General features: G+C 45.8%; 1 protein-coding gene across 1 annotated transcript in view; it reads right to left on the minus strand.

Annotated features, from left to right (window-relative positions):
* The window catches only part of fam20cb (FAM20C golgi associated secretory pathway kinase b), a 44,051-nt gene extending 27,699 nt beyond the window's left edge, over positions 1–16,352 (minus strand). The window contains exons 1-3 of the mRNA XM_079182131.1: positions 15,826–16,352; positions 15,398–15,573; positions 11,885–11,963 (exon numbers count right to left, since the gene is read on the minus strand). Coding sequence (XP_079038257.1) covers positions 11,885–11,963; positions 15,398–15,573; positions 15,826–16,337 — 767 coding nt within the window. The 5' untranslated portion in view covers positions 16,338–16,352. The remainder of the gene's footprint in view (positions 1–11,884; positions 11,964–15,397; positions 15,574–15,825) is intronic.
* Between the last annotated feature and the right edge of the window lie 2,551 nt (positions 16,353–18,903).

Genomic DNA, 18,903 nt, shown 5'->3' on the forward strand with positions numbered 1-18,903 from the left:
ACAAACTGCGGGTAAAGAGGGAGAACATTGCTGAAGCCGACCGACCAGCGAGACGCAAACTTAGTTCCTTAGTTGCATCTCGCAACACTTACTTATGATGTACACACCATGACAACTCCAAGCACATTTTAATTCAGGGAATAAAAAAATACATGGTAAAAAAAAATGTGCATATCTTAATATTTCTTAAGTCTGTTGCACTTATCTGCAGCTCTCCCATTACTGCACTGCAGAATAAAACGGGTGAATATTGGCTGAGAGCTCAAACAAACTGCTTTTAATGTTTCCTTACACGCCATGAGAGATGTGAAAGCCCCTCTTCAGACTGACTAATAAATTACGAGTTGTACTCCCACACTATATTTAGGAGCGGGGGGAGTGTTTTGGATCTGGTGCTTGCTGCATGTTTAAGTGGGCCCGCCTGCTTGAGTTGTTCCTTTAGGGGAGGACGTGTGGAATTAAAGGTGAAAGCCCTGCCCTGTTCCAGACGCTGGGCTGTGATTTTCCCGGATCATTACTTTGAATGATGAGACAGCCACGCCCCCTCTGAAGCTAGCTCGTGCTTGGACAAGAACTGAGACTCCAAAGCTCATATTTGAATAAGCGCTGGACAAACACCATAGATGCCCGCTCCCCCCCCCCCCAACGCTGCATTGAGTTAACTGAACACACAGCACAGCATCACAGTTGGTAGGAAAGCTCTCGCAGCACACTAATCCGTGCCATTTTGCCAAGCTGCTTTCTCCTCGCTGTGCCTAACAATGCCGAAGTCACTTTTCCTCTCTCGCTCTCTTTTTTTTTTTTTGCAAACAACAACAAATCATAATCCTTTGGTGAGCCCGACCATATGGTCTTTTCTTTATCCTTTCTTTATCCACACCCCCACTGACATTAATAATCTGTCGGACTGGGGAGATGGTATAGAGGCAAAACACTCCCAATATTCAAATCATCTCACCGTCGTGTTTCTCATTGAAATTGTTTTTAAAAAACGTCATTGATAGGCCAATATTTTAGTGTACGTGGTGAGAAAAGGCTTTTTGAATCTTCAGAGAATTATCACCTGAAAATTCAGTTCTAGCCTTTCAATGCAGAAAGGTCTGTAAGCTCTGAAAGACCCACTGTTCACTACCTGCAGATAACTAGCTAGGGAGCACAGTGGAGCATTTAGCAGCTAAACAGGCAAGTATTTCCCTCAGGGGGTCAGTGGAAACTAAAAGGGAGCTGAGAGGAGAGTGAATATCGGACTAACATGGATCAGGTAGCCAGACACACGACTCCAAATGGATGCTCCTGTTGCTCCGTATCTGCTGGATATGAGGAAACAGGCAACAGAGTTTAAAGCTTGACATCAACTTTAAAGGTGATTGTTATTGCAGGTGTAAGGTAGCGTCCGTTGCCGACGGCTGTTTGGCTGCAGGCTAGCCATCCTATGTTATAGGCTAGCTAGTTAGCCTAGCTAAGGAGTATTCAAAGTGCTATTTTAGGTGCAGATTTTGCAGCAATTTGTGGTTTAAATTTAAAACAAATCTCAAGATGAGTGCTGATGTTGCTCCTTGTCTGCTGGTTGTTCAAAAATGTCCTATTTGCCGTATATGCAAATATTGTGTTTACATACGTGCATTGACCTCCATTGGCTAATAGCATGAATTAAAACTGCTTTCTGCACACATTCAAATATCTTTGCAATAATCGTAATTTCAGACAAACAAGTCCTTCACAAAGAGAGAAAAAAGATTTGATGTTCTTCAGTAATCAGATTATTTGGTAAATAATGAGAAAATAATGTGTTTCTGGTTATTTCTGACACATTATATAATGGTTCCTATTTCAGTCGTTATATAATCTGCTGTTTTCTGTTTGTTTCAGCAATGAGCACATTTGCATCTCCTGCCAATAAAGCACCTATAAACTGTAATGAAACAAAACTGTTATACACAGTTAAAATTAAAGTGTGCCAATAAAAAAGAAAAAAAAAAATACTCAACTCAGTCTGAGTACATTACTGTTATAGCTTTTGAATAATTGCTCATCTCTACGACAACCAGAGGTGTTTGAGCAGAGACCGACATGCAACCTTTCCCATCCCGCTTCAAGTGAGGCAAGCCATTCGTGTTGGGACTTGGTCGCTACGGGTGCCGTTTTTAATCTTCCCATCTCAGGTTGGTTGCATCACTTGTTTTGACGAGCCAGTCTCCTTCTTTTCCTCTGAAGAGGAACGTCAGTGGCGACGCTTGGGGGGCGATATGCAGATATTGAATTGTAAGAGCAGAGCTTTCTACTCTAATCAGGCTCATACAGTATGCGGCGGTGTGGAACAGATGTTGTTTAATCCGCATCCATAGCATAGCCAGAGCGCTGACAGCTGTGGTTCACACACCAACCCTCTTTCCCACCGTAACCTTAGTCGTCGCTCTGCTGTTTGCTAATGACGTATCACAACATGCCCCCATAATACCAGGGGGAGGAGGGAGAGAAAGCCTAATTAGACCAAGTGTCCATTTGCCCGAAAGGGAGAGGCGGAGGGTGAGTTGAAGAAATGAGATAAACGCAGTAAAAAAGCGGGACACCCCAAAGACCTTGTGGTGCTATAATTAAAGCTGACAATCAGGAATGTTAGAGAGCGACGGGTGAACATGGTATTTTACCTCCTGCTTCATTACAGTCCAATCATCCCCCCCCCCCCCCCCCCCCCCCAAGGTGTTTTCCCTGACACTAACTACAGCTTATAAAAAGGGATCACTTTTAGCCGGCGGGACGGTGCAAAGAGACGAGCAGCTTTAATAGCTAGTGAAGGTAACGACAGAAAGTAAGGAGGAAGATCACAAGAGAAGCTTTGCACACCAGACTGAAGCAGCACCACGCCATGAAACGCTGGATACTTCTTTAAAAACCAGAGCTGTCTCGCCCTGTGGCAGGATAACAGACACTGTGTGTTTTCTATGAACCGCAGAGCACAGCTGTTTCTCCGGGCCATCGCAGCTCTCAAATCAAGGAAAGTGAAAGCACCAGTTTTTTTTTCTACAGTAACCGTAGGTACTGCGGATCAGGGCTCCAGACTAACGACGTACCGTCGTCCTTAATATCATCACGGATTAATAATAAATACACAAAAAACAGCATGCAAACGGTAATAAAGGAGTACATGTTTAAGTACATGGGATTTATTATTTTGTTTTTGTTTTTGTATTGAATGTCTGGTATTGTGACGTCTCTATTTCAGAGCCTCATTAAGTACATTCTATCTCAGTATTTAATTAGACAAGCGACTTTCACAAGTTCACATTTGGAGCGTTTTCATCAAACTCTGGGAGCGTTTACAAGTTTGTTTGGCTGGAACATTCCGGCTCAAATAACCGAACCGAGGTGAAAACGCTTCTTTCCAAGACGAGTGTGGTGCCGTTTCTTCGACGCGAAAATGTCTCCGAGCCAACTGCAGGAAACAACCCAGGTTTGAATGCTACGCGAAGACGGAATTTGACATTTGATAGTCGGAGCAAAACAAACTGCAGTCAGGACTGAGCTTCACGCTCATTTATTCCCTCAAATGTTCTTTAGCAGAGAAAGTAAATGAGTTTGTGATTCTTGGGTAAAAGTTAAAAGGACTCAAGTTAGACTTGTTTAGATTCTGCCAGCTGCCAAAAATCTCAAGCCTTGTGAGACGACCAGTGAACGAGCCAGTTGTGACTTTTGTTAGGAAAGACTTGGTTTGCTTGTTATCATGAGACTAAATGAATCAAACGCTAAAATGTACAAGAGTTAACAAAGATTGACCCCCAAAAAACGCACCTTATGTTGATCAGACAAATCTTAAGCTATAGAACAACACTGAGGTTAAGGAGCCTCGTGAGCTTAAGTGGACGATGTTTCCACTTAACTCAAGTATTCAATAAGAAAAATATATACATATGTCGTGGAGTGCCTGCGAGGACATAAAGGGCTCATTTTCCAGCCATGAAACCACCCTCTGTGCCTCTGCTTTCAGCATCTGGTCCTCAGTAAGAACGGCGGCGCAGAGGGCCGGGCCCGGGCAAGATGAATAACTGTCTGCCGTGATCGTCACGTCAGCTGTTGAGGTGCACTGTGTTCAGACAGAGAGTAAAGCCCGCCTTTGAGTGACAGCCCCTTCAAAGCAAAGAGACAAGATGACAGATGTTATAAAGGCCCGCGTTCCCACAGAAACACGGGGCCGGAGTAATTAAGCTTTTCTTTTTTTGTCGTGTTATTATTTCTAAGAAACAATGAATGAGTTTATCACGGATGAACCGCGATTGTGAGGGGCCAGGAACTGAGACTGCGGAGAAATGGAAGCACAGCCTTTTCAAATGCATGCCTGCGTGTGCGCGTCTGGCACACACGAACGAGCATGAGCGCGCACACACACACACACACAGATGGCAGAGGAATTTAGCCGAGGCTTTGATATGCAGATTGGATGCTGGCTTGTCATTTCTGCTGGCTGCAACACTGCGTTATCATTCCTTCAGCACCATTAGAGCTGATAACATTTACCTGAAGGGGCCAGTTGACTGATAATATCGTCAAGACATTTCTGCTCCTGGAAGGAGCGAGGGACACGTGAAAGTTGCCACAACAGTATCACTGCCAAGTGGTGCTCATGTGCCCACACACACACACACACACACACACACACACACACACACACACACACACACACACACACACACACACACACACACACACACACACACAGTCACGGGAAGACTGAATGTTTTTATAAAATAAACAGAAGAAAGGGAGTGGTAGTTAGCATCCAACTCACATGTCAAACTAAGCGATCGTGCTAATCAGCTACACTGATTAAAACTTGCACCGTCTCTTACATTATTTAATAATATCTATATTATACATAAATCCTGATGGATGGCGACTGTAGATGGCAGAACGCCAACACTACATTAACAGATTACTACCCCCCCCCCACACACTAGACCGTAGATTACTTGGATAAGCATCTGTTATTGCGTGCTCACAGCATGTTTTTCTATAGTGCGGTCGGCAGTAGGTCTGCACTGCTTATTGTCCATTACCATGGTAACTTCAGCCCCATATTAAGAGATTATTATCAGCGTGGGCAAGTTGGCTCTGTAATTTTGATCACAGGGTATTTCACAGCTGCTTGGTAAATAGGCCCTCAACCACTTTTACATCAGAACATTAAATCAATTCGACATAGAAAGCTAGAGGGAGGTTATTTTTGTCCAGAAAAGAAATGATGTTCCCCGCACAGAGAGAGATTTGTTTATTATAGCTTGTGTAGCCAGTGATTGGTCACTATTTGACCAATGGAACACATTCATTTCACCCACAAAACAGGTTTCTATCTTTATAGTGAAGGTTCCCAACCCTGTTTGGGGCCTTGAATAAAAAGCAATGATTTATGGGAACCAGGCCACTGAGTAACACAGTTTACATCAATGCCCTCTGGCTCTACCATGTTCCAATATCGATGGTTTCAGTCGTGTGCTACTTTCTACCAAAACGTAAGTGAATAGCAATGAGCAGGTTCATTTGACAGCACATTTCAAACTTTGTGAATCTGGCACAATGGCAGCTTGGTCGAACTCTAACTTGTCTCACGAACTCAAATCTATTTGTCATAGTCATTTTAGCATCTTCTAGCAATGATGCTCTGCTCCGTGCAGCGATTCTGCTCTTTTCACCAGTTCACCACGGATGAATACAGTTACATTAGGCCTGGTATCCAGTGCCAGTGACGCTAATTACAACTACGTAGCATGAGGGGGGGATTTTACCATTTTTGCTTCATCACTTTTCCTCCATCTCAAGCTAAAAAAAACACACACACACACACACACACAGGGGAGAACACAGAGCGGCTGTGCTCTACATGATTCTGATGGCCTGGAGTGTGTTACAGTCTCTGCAGGGACGACAGTAGGAGGTCAGATAACTGAGCCTCGGGGCTCCATTTGGTCCTATGCTGCACTCCGAAAGCACATGTGATAACTAGTGTGTGTGTGTGTGTGTGTATTTTTTTTTAACCGAGCACTTTATTATTTCTCTGTTCCTTCGACGATTTCGCTTGAGCACAAATAATACCCTGGTGAAACAATTACAACATAGTGGAGTCAAATCATTAAGCAGAGAGCAGTGCAAAGCCCTAAGTGCTGCAAAATAACACATCACACAGTGGTTGTAATTTTAGATCCTGAGGTCAGCCAGTGCGTTTACGGGCGATTACAACATTCTGCTATTATTCATTATCCCCGAGTGCACTGTTTAAGATGTCGAGCATGTGCACGCCTAATTGCATTTACAGTCTAGGTAGACTCATATTCAGAGCTGGGGAAAAATACGATGTTTACTTGTGCACACAAATTGTGATTGTAATTTGAGAGTGAATAAAAACCCACTTATATCAGTTACATCCTTTTGCTTGAATTAAAAGCATGTAATGCATGCAAACACATTCACAGTGGCTTCTCGTTGGATGTGCTAACTATTGAATGCCACAAGCGGAGAGGGTTTTCATTACTATCTGTGCTGCATATATCCAATTAGGCTTGTGCTTAATGCTTTACGTCGTGCTTCAATCCAGCTGCAGAAGTGTGAGTCGCACCGTTTGTAGATATGTGAGCCAGCAGTTTGGGGGTTACCATGGTACTTCTACCCCCCCCCTGTTGCCACTGCGCTGCTGTGAATTTCCTCTCTTTCCAAACAGAGCTGCACTCATCATCTGTGCTCCGAACGACTTGTCCTGAGGCGGTTCATCCCTTTATTTCCCCGACTCAAAGTCAAAGCACAGGCACAGAAGACCTTGTGGATAGAATATCACGCAGCAAACAGGCGCACATGCACACACCGCCGACAAACAAACAACCGCACTGACAAAAAGTGAGGGGCCAAAGAACGGAGGTCAGTCCACAGTGGGGTCCGATTGTTTTACATCCTTTTGTTCAGCAACACACGGGAACAATAGCTAGATTGTCCCGTCTTTCATCGGCCGCTCAGTCTTTTTCCTTGTTTGAGAACAAATCTCTGCAGCTTAAAGCGAGGATGATGAGGGGTTTCGTTGAGACATGCCCTCCCCATTTTCAAAAACATCTCACCTCAATCTGCCACGCCTGACGCAGCTTGACGATGCAACATCCAACTCTTCTACGTAGCCACTTCCACTTATTTTTCTTATTCAACACAGACATTTCCTCCAGGCCGTCACTTGTGTTGCTGTCGATACCTTATTGACACAAACAAGGTGACATGATGTTGCTCCCCCTCTCTTGTCTCCCCGAACGTGTCAATCAAAAATTACTCATGGACCCGACTCGGCAGAGATATAGATCGCTCAGCGGGGAGGAGCAGCGGAGAGAGAGAGAGACGCTATCTCTTCTAGGAATACTCGGATTGATCTGTGCGCGGCTGAGGCAACAGTCGGCTGATTGACAAGCGATACAATTAAGTGGAAGCGAGAAGGAACGGAAGACCATCATTATATCAATCATCGGTTCTTCTACCCGCCTTCCTTCGTTGATCATCTGCGCTCATCATCTAATGGGCTGTGTGCGCGCGCTCAGACTATTTTCACTGGAAATATTACAATCACTGTTTCCCCAGTTCACACCAGCACGAAGCTATAATGACGGGCAGACAAAAAGAGACGAAGAGTATCAAACCCCGTCTGTGTTCTCTACCCAGACACCCGGGTTCAAAGTATACAAGGCTACAGCTGAGACTCAAACGCACCGTACGGCGCAGGTCTATTTCGGTACGTAGACGTGCTTGTAACAAAAGGTTCCTGGTGGTCCTTACGGTATTACTGTACATGCACACATTTTCATTGCACTGAAAAGTGCATAGACATGTCTTGACAGCGAAAAGGCACATTTTGTTTATTAGTATTATTTGAACTTGAAGGTAAGCTTTTTAAAAAAGGTACAAAATGTTTTGCACTGGAGCGGTCTTCCCAAAGGGGCTGTACCTTTTCAAAGAGCAACATTTTTTTGTTCCCACCGAATGGGTTGCCAGTCGTGTCTTCAGCTCGAGTCATTTTCTCAAAGCTGCTGACAAAAAAGGGTGGTAATTGGTGACCCTTTTTGGAAAACGTAGCATCGAGTGAGCGAATGTCAGCTATGATTGAGCGGGAATAGTACGGTCAATCAGAGAGCCGAGAGAATAAAAGCTATGATTGTGCACCCGCAGAGATGTTTTTTGGGAGCTTCACCTGTCAAGCAACACAGCAGTTTCCCTAACCCTGTGATTGGTGGAGGTTGTTGGGGGGGGGGGGGGGGGGGGGGGGGGGGGGGGGCATACACAGCCTGAGAAGATCAGCTGGGGACACGACTCTGCACACAAGAATTAAACACGAGAATCAAGAAGAATCGAAGGAAAAAACACCCCCGGTGTTTGTATCGGTGTCCCTCAAGGTTATATTTGAGGCTCTTTTTATTTAGTGCTACCCAACAGTCTAGGGGGTAATATTCTGAATGTATGCAGACGACATTCTAAATAACAAACTGCATCTTTACTTACAGTAGCTATGGACAGCAACACATTCAATGTGTTCAATATTAGGTGAGATTTTCAGTTTGTGGTGTAAATAATACAGAAATGAGGGCCACATTTCCACAAAGACTTGTTTCATTATACCTTTATTTGCTAGATTAACCTAAAAGCTGATTTGATCATGTTTTTTCTTTATTATTATTTTTATATTGAGTATATTTGTTCCAGCAAACCACTTAATTTAACAGCAATATTCTTGCATATTCAACTTGAAAAACACTAGCTGAACCAAAAAGCTCTCTTGAGCACAATTGCTACTATTTTGTTATTGTTCCAGCGAAGCATCAATGTGCATTTTTGTCATTTAAATGTGAAGTCCCTGCGTCTCGTCTGCCAGCGGCCTCCGTGCTGTATATTTTGAGGGGTTATGTCAAAAATCGACATGTTTTTTTTTAAGCCGCACGGTAGAGTCTCCCATCCTGACAGCGTTAAGTGTTTGTTTACAGGAAGAGAAGCAGGAATTATGGAAATCCCACAAATTCAGGGTTATTTCAGTCCAGCCCACAGGCACAACAGGATGCAGAGGATGACGAAAATGATAAATGAGCTTAGTCATCAGACTCAGTTTCAGTCAGGTTACACTGCCGCTGTTGTGACAGAGAGCACAACCATGATGTTTTCAACGGTCTACTTAAGCAACACAGGGCTGGGCATCAGCTGGGGTTTTTTTAGTGCCTCCCCTCAAAGCCTCTCTGATCTCGCAAGACCTGTGGTCTTAACAAACATCGCAAAACAAGCCTCGAGTCAGATTAGACCAGTCAAGAGTGGGTTTACTCCATGTCTGGAAAAACAGGGCCGCAGACAGCAGCTCAGTGGGCTGATTCATCTGTGTTACATCATAGTGCACAGGTACTGTAAGCCATTTTGGTGGTGTCTCAATACAGTGGAAGCTGACTCAACCAAATCGTGAAATCCTGCTGAGGGGTGTTGTCACTTGACCTTTACATACAGAGGAGCCGAGGCACTGACCATAGTGTGTGATCATTCTCTCTCTCTCTCTCTCTCTCTGAGGATCGATACGGCAACCCTGTCAATGGATTTCTTCTTTTGTGCCATTCATTAAAGAATGAGCCAGAGAGAAAAACAAACGGGAGTATTAGTGAAAGAAGGGGGGAGGGGGGGGGAATACTCAGAATGAGAAAGAGACACAGGGGCCGATAAACAGAGAGAGAGAGCAGGTTTCCACAGATATGGATGGTTTGAGGGTCGATCGTTACCCAGACACCGCGTGCGGGCGTGCATGCCCGCCCGCCCGCCTTCGCTGCCTGGCACACATTTCCATTAGAGTTGAGAGGAGCCGAGCAGAAGAGCACAGCCGGAGAAGTCTTTGATCTCTCAGCCTCTGTCTCTTTGATGCATCATGTGGAAACACACCAGCAGATTTGGGAACTAGGAGATGATGTTGGGTGTTAAGTGGATGTGTGCGCGCGCGTGCATGTGTGTGTGTGTGTGCGTGTGAGTGAATGTTGGTGTGTGTGCATGTGTGAGATCTCTGCGAGGGAAATTGTAGCGGGAATGACACCGCAAATCTGTCAAGACCTTGATTGCAGTCCAAATGAGCACGCGCACACACACAGTATGGGTTGGCCTATTTTGTTAAAGTCAAGTGTATTCAAGCAGAGAGGAATGAACCCCCCCCCCCCCCCCCCCCCCCCCCCCACACACACACACACACACACACACACACACACACACACACACACACACACACACACTCTTGCCGTTATTCAGGATTATCAAACATCACGGCGGCTTTGACAACCACAACTGTCAAGCAACAGATTTACATCCAACCCCATCACCCCGTGCTTTTCTCTCAAAATGTCATTTCACATTTCTGTCTGGGTTGAGATTCAGGGCAGCGCACAGAGATAATCTGTGGATTTTGACTCCGCGCGCGTATCGACGACAATCTCTGCCCACGTCTCTTCGACCGTCTCCCCTCCTTACCCTCCCATCTTCTCGCGCCCTTGACCCCTCACCTCACCCACACTCCCCCTCTCGCGTCCCTCCCCTTCCCTCCTCTCGCCTCATTCTCCTCACTCCTCTTTACCGACCTGTCAGGATGATTTCAGGCCTGTTGCGTCTGTCCTGACTTAGTGCGGTACAATTGAAGCCGTAATTACAACAGTCTCTGAATAGCTTCTCCTCCCACGGCAAAACCTCGCTACCTCTCATCCACAGGCTTAACCCCGCTCTCCACGCTGACATTCAGGAGCCAGACAACATTCTTGTGTAGAAAACCATTAACCCACAATTAAATTATAATCACCATAACAAAGGACGGGTGACATTTAAATCCACCCATCGAGGAGGGATTAGGAGCAAAGAGCATTTCTCTTGGGATGTGTTATCGTCTAAATATGACAGTGTGGATAAAGGATATGTGAATTAATCAAATACTACAAAGTATCTACCAGTGGGGCAGTTTTTACGATGTGGTAGACGTGTCTGCTCTACAAGTTAAGCCGAGCCAAGGTGTATTTCAGGGTGTGCCGGGGTAAGCTTAAGTATAAAAGCAAAAGAAAGTGTAGCTTTCGCTCCTCTTCCCCTCTTTGTGTGAGACATTAATGATAAGCTGTAGTTCACTGGATGTTCTCATATCACTACTAGAATAGGATTCAGAAGGAGATGAGGGAAGGAACATAGGTGTCGGATCACAAAGCTCACAGAAATTACGTCTGGCACCGTTACAGAGAGCTACGAAAAAATAATGACAAATATGTCGCCCCCAGGGTGAGAAAGAGTGATACCTGAGAGGCTGCTGCCTGTGGGAGCTAAGCCAAAAACCTTAAATACTACCTTCAACTAACACACAGTGGTATTTTCCAATATGGGACTTGAGACTAATCGCATTTGGCCGACTAGTTTTGATTGGTAATGATCAGGCACAGCCAGCATTGCCTGAGGGCTGAGGACCTCCAGCGTGGCCATTAAAGGATGTGCCGTGTCACCTGAAAGCCCCGCGAGGGGAAATGCCTCGTCAACGTTTGGCCCGGACACAGCGGAACGATGTCGGCCTTCAGTCGAATATCAAGGTTGTGCTGAAATGAAAGCAATTTGATATAGCCAGAGACGAGGATGAGGAAATGAGATTGATGCTGCGCGGAGAGTGAGTGGGTGGTGGGATGCGAAAAAAAAAGGAAGTCGTTGGAGCTAGAAAGCTGCATCGCTGGTGTTTTATGCTGAAATGCACTTAGCATGATACGAAAGAGATTGCTTTTTTCTTAAAGAGAGGAGACCTGACACTGGCAGAGGAGAACAGATGAGAAGAGGGCAGTTCAACCAGAGGAACGGTGGAGCTCGAAGGAACTTTAACAACACATACAACACTTACTTCATGGGTTTAAAGAGAGCCTGGCCGTAGTTCTGGAAGGTCATGATGAGCTTGAGCTGAGTGCCTCCAGACTTCATTGCTGTTGAAGTGAAACAGACAACACTGCCGTTAACAATACATTAATGCCACTGTGGGTATTTGTTGTAACGTAAGGTTTGGTGTTAGTTATAGACCAATTTGTTTTAAAGACACACAAAATAAATGGCCAATTTGACAAGCTAGATGTTAGCTAGCGGTATTAGCTAGTTAGTCTAGCTAAAACTAGCCAAACTTCAAAGCTAATTGAAAAGGCTGAACATCATAATGAATAACTGAATAAAAGCCACTTCATTATTTACTTTTTTTTAAACCAGTGTTCAACTATTGTCCACTCAATTACACAATGTAGCCATTTTGCATGTGACTGTACTGTTGCGATTAGCTTTTTTCACCTCCAGACCAGCTCTGCACTGACGAAAAAATGATTATACAATATCAGAAAATAGTGGAAATTGACCAGCAAATAATCCCAAAACCCAATGAGATGTCTTTACGTTGTCTTACTTTGTCCAAACCAGCTGTCCAAAATCTTAAGAGTGAACCTGCAAATCCTTACATTTGACAAGCAAATGTGCGCATTTGCTATTGTGGCTCAGTCTATTTGTTAAAAAGCAGTCCATGTTCAACATTTCTACTGTTTACTGACAACTGTCAATCAAAAATACAAATGAAGCATGGTGGCAAAATGCGAAAAGAACAAGTTAAGCATGCTAAGCACGGTAACGAGGCTCCAGAACTTCATCTAAATGAAGTAACAAGACATTCTGCATATAAAGCAACCAGAATTGTGTTGACCAGTAGAAGGAAATAAATAAAGCTCAGAGATAAGAGACAAACCAAAAGTCCATATACACACGACGAAATAGCACTATGTTGTCATGTTAATCGTCATGTAATATTTACTGACATTGATTTAATTTCCACTTAGGAGACATGCCATTGTACACCCGAAGCCTGAAGCTTCATCTGCCATGATGGCAAAGCACGCCGATGTGCACGCGAGCTCGTGTGCAGCGTGTGCGTCGCCATGTGTTTGTGTCTTTGAGTCTTTGTGAGTGTGCCTGCGCTCTAAAAAAGAGTGCTGATGTCACAATGTTTGTTTGATGGGAAGGGAGAGTGAGGGGGTGAAGGACAGCCAGTGCTCGCCGATGCTCTCTGTTCCTCCGCTGTTTACTCTCTCTGTGTATTCTCTGGAGGGTCCATCTCTATCTCTCTCTGTCTCTTTTGTGCTCCTATTCATCCTTCTATCCTTCATGTTTTCTCCCTTTTTGCACATGATAATGCATTCTAAAGGCACTCGTGGGACTGGGCTGGGGCGAGGACTATTCATGGCTGAAATACAGCGAAATTTGCACACAAAAAAAAGAAGGGGAAAAAAGAAGGGGGGGGGGGGCAGAGCAGCCAGCGTGCCCGGTTCTTTCTTCAGCTGATCGATTCGGGGAGAAGTGTTTTGATGGTCTTTTGCCAAAAGGACAACCTTCTCAATCAATGATCTCATTTATTTTTTACATATGGGAATCATGAGTACAAGAAAAATGTTGAAAGAGAAAGAAATTACAAGTGAAAGAATCAATATCCGTCTGACCTCACCTGCTCCTGTGTGAAGAGCGTCCCTGTGGATGTGTGGAGGCATTTTAAATAAAGGCAAATCTCACTGTAATTGACAGGAACTGCATACGGGGACCGTGCAAATTATAATGTTTCGCTTCCTGCTCCCCTCACAGTAAACAAACCATGTTTGTAGAGAGACTTCATGTTTTTTTTTTTACTTTCACCATCATCCGTAGTAACAGTTATCACATCTGCTGCTTATGTTAATGCACGTGTCCTCATCGATGAAAGTTGCTCAAAAAGGGGTTATAGTGCACAACACATCCGAGCACTATCCGCGAGTTTAGATAATATGCAACTGCTATTGGCTCCTGTTGGTATTCTGCCCCTGGCCTGTGTTGAGGCTCTGTAATTACTGAGCCACCATGTATTTAGCTGGCCACAGACGCTGAGAACCGCTTCCTCTATCCACCCAGCTCATGAGACAGAAAGCAAGACAAAGAAAATCAAGAGGACATCTTGAGTAGAAAGACGGGAAAGAAAGGGAAGGAATGCTTCCGAAAGGGATGCTAGTTTAAACAGCTAATCCTACTCCCAGATAAGCATTTAATCGTTTGCTAAAGGCCAGAAACGGTTTTGTTATTGGCAGACGAACCTGAAATCTGCAATCACTTTTCACAGCGAGCGCAAGATGGGCGACCTTGAGTCGACAAGCACTCTTGGAATGTGAGAGCTGGACTGAGCCAAAAAAAAAAAAAAGGAAGACAATCCATCGAAAGAGAAAGAAAAAAGTAGAAATAGATTCTATATAACTGCTCCAGCGTGAATCATCGCCTCTGTTAGGTATCTACGTGCACTTGCAGCGCGGGCTTTTTGTTGGCCTTCTGCAGGAGGATAGGTCCGCCGTGCACCTGTCAATCAAATAAGAAGCCACAGCGTTCGATTTGAATCGGACCTGTGATGTGCAGATACAGGATTTGCAGCGATACCAGGTGTTCTGTGGGGATGCGTGAGAGGCGTTTAATTATTCCTTTGTAAGGCAGGAGGAGTGAGCGGGCCGAGCATGTTCAGCTCCGTCATACGACAGCCTGACTTCCACCTTCATGCATACTTATGGGGTGTGTTCATGTTGTCAGTGCCTGTTCTTTAGCAGAACCTCCTCTCACTCTTAACCAGCGGGCCCCGTTACATTAGAGGCACACACTCCCCTTTGGTTTCCTGTTAGAACGACACTCTGTTTCCCACCCAATTGGGCGGGTAAAACTTGTGTGGTGCGGCTTGTGATCATTTGGGCTATTTTTTTGTACCATTTGGGTCGTTTCCCGTGACGAAAACGTATAGATAAAGACCAGAGTGCTCTTTTTTCCTCTCCAGGTGTTATGACCGGTCCTGAGATGTCATTACAGTCGCAACTAGGCGGGAACCTTTCCCAAAGAGTGCTGATTCAAATTGGTGTTTAGTTTGAAAAAAAAACCCCAGCACTGTTTGAATCCTTGTAAGAGCTCATGTCTGTTCATATAAGCGATGACTTTTTACATTTTATATACGTTAACCACTTGGTGGAGATGATTTTTCTAACTACGGCAACCATGCGTTTCGGGTTCACCTGATTAAACTAATCAAACAGAAGACCGGAGGTGCATCTTCTGAACGCTTGATTTTTGCTTTTTCATACCAGGGAGGATCTAATGGCGCACATTTCTTTCCAGCATCATGGGACAAACCCAGTACCATCAGTTATCAGCATGTTACAATGCTATTAAGATCAAACAATGTTCACGAAACGGTTCTCCGCTGTATCAGCTTGGTGTCTTCCACAGTAAAAGTGTAATTTTGACCCTGCATCTGTGCACTGAAGCCCTCCTGCTGGCTGCTGTTGCCATCCCGCCACCCACCCACCCCCCTCTGTTTCTGATGACTCACCGACGCTGGTGATCTTCTGGGTGACCAGGTCCTTCAGGAGAGCGTCGATGACCGGGTTGTGTCTGGAGTACAGCTCGTATCGATTAATCCCAATGTGAAAGCGGAGCCAGTTGGGGTAGGAGTTGGCCGTCAGCTCCCCCGTCGGGCTGAACTCATCCGTGGTGCCTTCGTTATTCCTGGGGTGAGGAGAGGAAAAGGTGAAGGAGACAAGAGGACTGGCAGATTGTTCTCATGTAAACAGTGACAGGTGTTGCGCAACAGCCCATCATCGGCGCGCATGCAGAGTTACGATAATGTGATTGCACAGAACTAAACTCAAAGCCTTTACATGTGATCAAATCAGAAAACGTTTAGCTAAAGCTTCTGTTGCACTAAGAGTTGATTTTTTTTTTGCTTTTAAATCGGACTTCACGAGCTAAACGCTTTACCATGCCTGATCCTCTGCAGCTTTGGGGTCAAATCGGATGTCCGTGTTGACGTTGAACAGCGTGTCCTCGTCTGTCAGAGGCGGCAGGGACCTCTTATACAAGGGGTGGTCGTAGAGAGCCGACAACCTTGAGCCCTTAAGCGGCATGTTCTTGGCCGCTGAGGCGTCCTGCAGGAACTGTCTCTTCCGGTCGCCGCGTGGCCCGAGATGCTCGAGCCTCCGGAGAGCCTGCGTTTTGTCGGCCGCGACCGGGACCCTCTCCAGCGAGTGGGAGGACACGTTCGAGCTGGGCTCGTTGCTGAAGTCCTGGAGGATTCGCAGCGTGTGCTTGTTAGGCCAGCCCTGCTTCCCCCAGCTCTGGGGCTCTTCGCTCGGCGTGTGCGAGCACGAGCAGCCGCCGTTGCCGTGCCTCTCCAGCTTGGGCAGCAAGTCTATCATGATGTGCATGGAGCACGCGATGAGGAACACCATGAGGATCAGAACCCGGAATTTGCGCAGGAGGATCATCTTCATGGTCTCCCGTTTGAGCAGATGTGAGTATTTACTGCAAATGATCAGCACGCAGATGAACAAGCTGACTACATCGCTGATGATGTTTATCAGACTAGACGCCAATCTAATGAAATATACATTAAACACGTAGGACACATCTTCACTTGCCGTCTTGAGTAAAGGATTCAGTGTTCAGCCTTTGTTTTTGTTTTTCAACATCAGAGTCCGGCTTTATGCGCGAGGGAGGTGGGGGTGTCCAGGGAAGGTTTCAAAAGCGCAACATCATCCGCGAGCGTCCAGGTAAAACACGTTGAGTCGGTTCAGACCAACGGTGGATTTGCGCAAGCCACATCGTCTTCACGCCGCCGCGCTCCTGTCGACCAGCGAATATTTCAGAAAGGACAAGTGAGTATGATCCAAAGGCAGCTGCGATGGGCGAGAGGGGGGTTAAACGTGCGTGTCCAAGAGGTTCGAGGGCGCGCATCGGTCTCACCGTGCAACCTCGGTTCCTGTGCGGGGAAGAGCGGCCGCGGATCAGCTGGGACTTCGGCCCCGGAAAGAAAAAAAAAATATTGTACGGAAAGTGCGAGCTTCTTCACATCTTAAAAGCTCTTCGGGAAAGTCCCCGGGAGAAAAAAAAAGTAGCGATCCAGGAATGCGTAATTTCTGTCACATCGAGTCCCGACTAATCACCCGAGGCGGATCCAACAGAATACACTGCACAGGTAACAGGAGACAGAGAATCCTGCCGCTGGGGACAGGCAACCTCTAAGAGTAAAAGCGGGATAGGAGGAGAATGCACTTCTTGTAGCATGTGCGAATCAGGGTGGGTGTGTTAAATATGATGATGAAGCGAAGACTAGATCCAGCCTTTGCGCAGCGTCACTGTGCGCAGATTGGCTGAGGGGAGAGACAGCGAGAGACAGACAGACAGAGAGAGGGTGAGGGAGAGAGAGAGACGCTGCGACCATGTGAAGCAACCGCTCGTCTGTATTCCTCTCGGAATAATTCCTCCCTGCACATCCCGGCTGCACAAGAAGAGGGCGTCTTTCCACTGGCCAATATTCAGCAAAGCCCCCCCCCCACACACACACATACACACACTGAAATTCATCTCCTGGAATCCCTCTGAAACGTCTCCTCCGAGACAGCAGTCAATCCATCGATGATACATTAGACAGGCCTATTAGACCGCTCATCAGTCTGAGGATCCAGTTCCATCCTGCACCGCTGCCACTCAGCACCAATCACATCCTCGATGAAGTTTAAAGGCTGCATGCAATGAAAACCGCAAAGCACCTTTTAAAGCCTTCTGAAAGGCAAAAATAAAGGACGAGAGAAATAAGCTGACTGCTCTGACCTCTAACCTTTGTGTACACCACGGGAAGCACACACGCCAAAACCCGCCTCTCTCCAATATCCAGTCAGTGCACTAATGTTTCTCTTTTACCGCTAATTGGCACAGCATTACGGCTGCATCCATGCTTCCTGGTGGCTGTAAATAGGCAGTAGAGACAGAGTAATAAACTGCTTGCATTTCATAGTGTGGCATATATGCATGAGTAAGTGATCATGCTGTCTGTGATTACCTCCCTAGATTAGTTTATAATTAAAAAGAGCCAAGAGAGGGACGGGGGGGGGGGGGGGGAGGTAGAGAGAGAGAGAGAGAGAGAGAGAGAGAGAGAGAGAGAGAGAGAGAGAGAGAGAGAGAGTAGATTTATAAGAGAGTAGAGTAGAGATGGCTTAAGATGGGCTCTATGGGGGGATTTACCCAGTGGAACAAAACATTAGTTGTGAATGTTAATGAAGCCGATGTAGAGGCAAAATTAAAACAGCAGCATAGAGGTCTTCGCTAATCTGAAGATCTGTGTGTGTGTGTGCGTGTGTGTGTGTGTGTGTGTGTGTGTGTGTGTGTGTGTGTGTGTGTGTGTGTGTGTGTGTGTGTGTGTGTGTGTGTGTGTGTGTGTGTGTGTGTGTGTGTGTGTGTGTGTGTGGTGGTACATTGAGCATGGCAGAGATTGGTTTACAACAAGAAAAATGCATCAGGTGTCAAGTGACTAACAATGGATTCAGAGCTCTACTGTGTTGACTTTTGTGTTAGACACAGAGGAAACATTGTTGCATCTCTGCTAACGGAACGCCCGTTCCATGGCAGGTTTCCACACGTCTCATCCACATGACCACTGACATTTCAGGGCCCTTTAACAGTGACTAATTCCCAACAAAGCAAAAAGGTCCATCGGATCGCCTCCACTGGTGTTCGATGTCGGCGATAGTGCGAGCGCGGGAGACAAAGTGATGCTTGTTGCCCGTCCAGATCTCACGCCGGCTACTGTAGCCTGTGGCCTACTGGCCTGGGGTGAAACAAGCAGAGATGAATGTGTATTGATGTCAGTCAGACATGGATCACGGCAGTCGATGGGTCAATGGTTCCTCACAAGGCCCCGTCTTGTGCAATTGTAGCCGAGCTCCTCAGCATCGAGAGGATTGTCTCGCACCGTCTGGCTGATACATCAACACTTTCTCTTTTTTTTTTGAACTCTCATTTTATATGCTGTCAAATGACATTAGCGCCTCAGATCTGGTA

The sequence above is a fragment of the Pholis gunnellus genome (assembly GCF_910591455.1).
Source record: "Pholis gunnellus genome assembly, chromosome: 21".
NCBI classification, from domain to species: domain Eukaryota; kingdom Metazoa; phylum Chordata; class Actinopteri; order Perciformes; family Pholidae; genus Pholis; species Pholis gunnellus.